Here is a 5000-nt window from a genome sequence, read left to right as displayed (position 1 = left end):
TAGTATTTTAAAAATATGTCTTAATTCCACAGATTTTAGGGCTGATACGGCCTAAAAGTATACAATGATTTTATCCCCAATCTTAAATCGTTCTACAAGGAGTATATTAAATTAAAGCCTACAACCAAATAGCTTTCTGCAATTCGATTGGCTGAGAGCAGACGCATTTCAGCTTTATTTGAAATACCTATACGTAAAAATTACAGTCTTCATTGCAACCAAAATTACGACATCACGTCTTCGCGCTAGTTAAAAGAAAATGTTGGAAATATTTCTAGATTTTTAAATTCAAGTGATTCAGAAACTCAAAACTCAAAAGAAAATTCAGAAAAAGTATATTGACCAGGTTAAATGTTTCGACCAGCAGGGCCGAAAGCAAGACTGATTTCGAAACCATTTGCTCGCTAATGAGGCGAAAAAACTGGACGAAATAAACAGTTGGTGTTATGTAAATTTCTCGGGTAGTAGTATGAACAAATAATAGCATGGTTTATACGTGATATTTGGCATGATAAATGCCATTCGTGATATTTCAAATTTGTCCCACATTTCACTCGCCAAACGGCTCACTTGCCAAATTTCAAATGTCACTAGCGTGGTATTTATGACAAATATCACTACAAAATCATGCTATTAGCTATGCCAATGAAAATAATCTCTCAAGCAACTACTTCACTCAGTCTTAGATTATTAGCTAATTGAAGATCAGCTACAATTTACACCATTGGCACATTGAGAAAGAAAACCTTTTACTTTTCTTGCGTCAAAATTGGTCTCATCTCCTCAGCCATTTTTCCACAACACCAACTGAAACAAACAGAGTACATGTGATAGCAGATACGACATACCACAACTATTAGCCGACACAATTGTGACAAAATAGCGGCCACCAAAACAACACCAAACAAGGCGGGAGCAGCACACAGAAGGATGATTTCCACCACTTGACAGGCATTATACCAAGAGCTAAAATGATCGTTTAGTGGAACTGCCAACGAAACAGAAGATGCAAAAAACATGTTGACTACAGCCAAGATAACAACCGAGGTTAAAGAGACGGTTTCTGTTGTGTTGGCAATGCTGTCACGAAATGGTTGAATCAAGGCGTGGTGAAGAAGAAAGAAGACACAAAATAAAATCATGACAAGAAGACGAGGCATTGGGTCGCTGATAAAAGCCCTCAACACAATAAGAATCAGACGACGACCAATCATCACACTTTCCCAGCACAACGGAAGCCTGCTGCCGCTTTCAGGCCTCTTAAAAGAGCTGTAAAGAACCCTTTCCACAGAATTCTTTGGCAACTGGCTGCAAGGTGTGTCTTCATTGGCTGCATTTCTTGCTCCACGATATAGGTAATTATATGCCCAGTAAAGCAAAAAGGGCAACGAAAAACAACAGGCCAGAAGAAATTCTCCAACAGAAAGCATCCCGTTGTACAACTTCAAAGAACCCCAAAGCAATACCAACACGAAAGGTAAAACAAAGGTAAGAATGAAGACAATCAGAACGTATTGCCACCACTGAAAACAAGCAATGTTACCATCGAAAAACAAGCGCTGTTCTGAGCCAATGGGAACACAGCTTAGTAAACTGAAGCTGACAGAGGCCAGAGTTGTGTATCCTAGTAACATGGTCTGCAAAACAGCGCCAATATAGGGTTCAACAGATGGTGCTTCTTGGCCTCGAAGGGTCTGAACTCTCCAATACAAAACGTAAAGCACGCCGATCATCAGCAGTGTGCCAAACACATGAGATGCAGAAAATAGCTGCTTAGTTACTACCGTCAGACCAGGAAAAGGACAAATCAATCCATTGGAAGACAATTTTTGCTGAAAGTTGAACAGCCCTACCAAAGGCTCAATGAACTTCTTTGAAATGACGTGTCGGGCTGAGGTGGAGTTAAAGAGAAGGTTTGAAGTCTGATAGAAATAGAAAAGAATCTTTACATAGCCCTTGTCAAAGACATTGTCAGGGTTTGTAGGTTCGTGGTGTTTAAACCAGAGTATTTGACGCCCAATCCAGGGCACAATGGGAGGCTGAAATGTGAAAAACAACGCCAAGACCGAGACATAAACTAAAGCCACAGGCCAAAACCAGTAATCGTTGCATTTATGTGATGGTCTGCAGTCTGTAGAGTAAAGCGTTTCTGTATAAGTGTGTTCACAAGCTCCACACAGTTTACCACTCCGGTTGCCCTGGCAACCATTGTAAATAGAAAGGTTTGTTCTCCGATGAGGAGGAAGGCAGTAACCCAGAGGACACATGGTAAACTTTAGTGCTTGTGGGTTTTTGTTATCTTTAAAACCCCAAAAGTTAGGTTTGGCGACGATATTTTGGGAACAGTTGGCTCCAAATGGGCAGGAAAGACACTGAAATCCTTGCACTAACTGCATCCCAAGCGCTTGACCACGCTGCAGGCTGTAGAAGTTTCTGGGGCAAGCTGAACAGGTAAATTCAAGAGTAGACAGGTTGAATTTGCATGATGCGTTGTTCACAGAAGTTACGAATTGACTTTGGAAGTTAAGAATTGCCATTTTACTGCCAACAGGACAATTGAAATTTGAATTTTCTTCAATATGTAATCTCCTACCATTTCTTACTTGCATAAGAGGTCTGGAAATGCCATAGGGTCTGGAGTCAAATGTCGTGTTGTACACTGTTAAATTTCCTGAACTTTCAGCATGGATAAAAGAAGCCGTAGACGCATTAAGAGAGATACCATGCGATAAGAGTCGCTCGTTCACGGTTTGAAGAAAAGAACTGTCCAGTATAATAAGACTTGCGGATCCAGGCAAAGTGTTTACATGTCCACCTTGAGCTTTTGCAAAATTATCAATGAACGAGCAATTCTTGAAAACCGCCTTTCCATAAGTTAAATGAACAGCACCACCCAAGACCGCAGCATTGCTCTCGAATGTTGTATCTTCAAAACTCATACGGCTCTTGTAATCCCACGAGGGGAAGCGTTCGGCAATGCAAATGTGGCGCCATTCATCTTCCTTACAACATCCTGGATCTGTTTGAGTATCTGGATTAAGTAAAACGGATATTGCACCTCCAGATTCAGAAAACGCAAGATTGTTTGTGAAACGAGTTCTTTGAACTCCAAGATCCAGACTTCCCGAATGAGCCACGTACAGTGCACCCCCACTGCCGTTACTGAAGCAGTTGAGAAAGGATGTGTTAAAAATATTTATTGTATTTACCAAAGCAGTGTTTACAATGCATAATGAACCTCCACCCGACGATGCAAACCCATATTCTAAGGCTGAATAAGCGTAATTTCCGTCAAATATGGAATCCTGTACTTGCACTTGGTTCAAATTGATGGCCTTTATTGCTCCCCCACAATCATAAACCGTATTATGAAGGAATTTACTCTGGTATATTTTTAATGTGGAGTTCATTCCGATAGTAGCAGTACCTGTGAAGCGTATTACTCTATTTGATTCCATGGTCACATTTTTTAAAATAATTAAGCTGTGGTTCCATACTGCTATAGACACGACTCCGCCAATATCCAAGTCCGCGAATATTCCGCCGCTGTTGTTTAGAAAAAGTGAGTGTTGTATTGTTACTTGACTTTTCTTTGTCCAACTTGCGCCGGAAATTGAAGATGCGTAAATATTAAGAGCACCACCGTTATTGGACACAAAACGACTGTCATGAACTGTAAAATTCAGATGTGTTCCATAAGAAGCTACCAGTGATCCTCCCCAAGTAGGACCGCTCGTATTACATCTTGTAAAATTGCAATTGTCAACACTTAAAAGCGAAAAAAAACCCGTGTGTATGTGAACGCTTCCACCCTCGTCTAAGGCGGTGCAGTTGTTAAACGCAGAGTTACTCAGTTGCACGTATGCCTGAAGCATACAAATAGCTACAGCGCCTCCCTCTGACGAACTGAAAGTATTGTTGAAGTTACATCTGCTAATACTGATCGGAGGAAGATGATTGGAAATTTCTCCTAAAGTAGATCTATCCGTCGAGTATTCAGTACGTTTCCAACTTTGCGAGTAAATGTGCAGCGCTCCTCCCCTTCCATTTGTAGCTTTGTTTCCAAGGAAAAAGTTGTCTTGAAAGCTAACATTGTGAGGATTGGTGCATTTAATGTTCATTGCTCCACCCTGAACGGCAGTCGTGTTAACAAACGATGAACCGGAGACATTCACGGTGCAGTTATCCTTCCCCTTCAGGGATATGACTCCGCCCTTTCCTTTGACATTGTGGCCGCTAAAATTTGAGTTGTGGATGTGCAAAGAAATGTGTGATGCAACAACACTGAATGACCGCGAATTTTGACTTATGAATGTACATGCGCTCAAAAACAAATTAACAGTACCGTTTTGAATGACGCATTCACTGTGACCGTCGCCCGTCACGACATCTTGACCTAATGGTGGACTGTTATCTAGAAATGTCACGTTCTTAAGGTTGATGTTCTGAGTGACGTTGTCTCCCATCTTAAAGAGAATGACTCCACTGGCACCAAACTTGTTGCGAGAAAACGTTACATTCTCCAAGGTAATATTAAAAATGAGTGGCTGATCGGTATAGGACCATTTCGTGAACGAGATGCAACTTTCCTCATAAGAAACGTCATTGCCAGTAAAAGAGGCTTCAGTCAGTAGAAACACGACTTGGTTACCTAGTGAGGTTTTCCTTGTGCCATTGACCACAACGGAGATACACTGTCTGTTTCCAGAAAAGGTAGAATTCGTGATTTGAATTCTCGAGACCATCTCATTACTTATTACCAACTTTAAGCCTTGCTTTTGTCCTTCGAATTTACAGCCGTCTATTTTAACTGAAGAATCTTGAAAAATCATGTTTCCAGTCACAAGTAGCCCTGCTAACGTCACATTCATTGGGGTGTCAGAACCGCTGAACGTCAAACCATTTCCTTCCGAGCATCGAATCTGCGGCATGGGACAACCATGTCCAATCAGAGACAGACTCTTGTTTATGTAAATTCCCTGATACTCTGATGTTCCTGA

At 41.2% G+C, this 5000-nt stretch overlaps 1 protein-coding gene across 1 annotated transcript in view; it reads right to left on the bottom strand.

The window, feature by feature from the left end:
• Positions 1 to 147: 147 nt before the first annotated feature.
• Positions 148 to 5000, bottom strand: part of LOC138051465 (uncharacterized) — a 6400-nt gene continuing 1547 nt past the window's right edge. Inside the window, exon 2 of the mRNA XM_068897662.1 lies at positions 148 to 5000. This exon is cut by the window's right edge and continues 176 nt beyond it. Coding sequence (XP_068753763.1) covers positions 750 to 5000 — 4251 coding nt within the window. The 3' untranslated portion in view covers positions 148 to 749.

The sequence above is a fragment of the Montipora capricornis genome, chromosome 6 (assembly GCF_036669925.1).
Source record: "Montipora capricornis isolate CH-2021 chromosome 6, ASM3666992v2, whole genome shotgun sequence".
NCBI classification, from domain to species: Eukaryota; Metazoa; Cnidaria; class Anthozoa; order Scleractinia; family Acroporidae; genus Montipora; species Montipora capricornis.
Note: the sequence above shows the minus strand (reverse complement) of the source record. Positions and strands in the feature narration are given on the sequence as shown.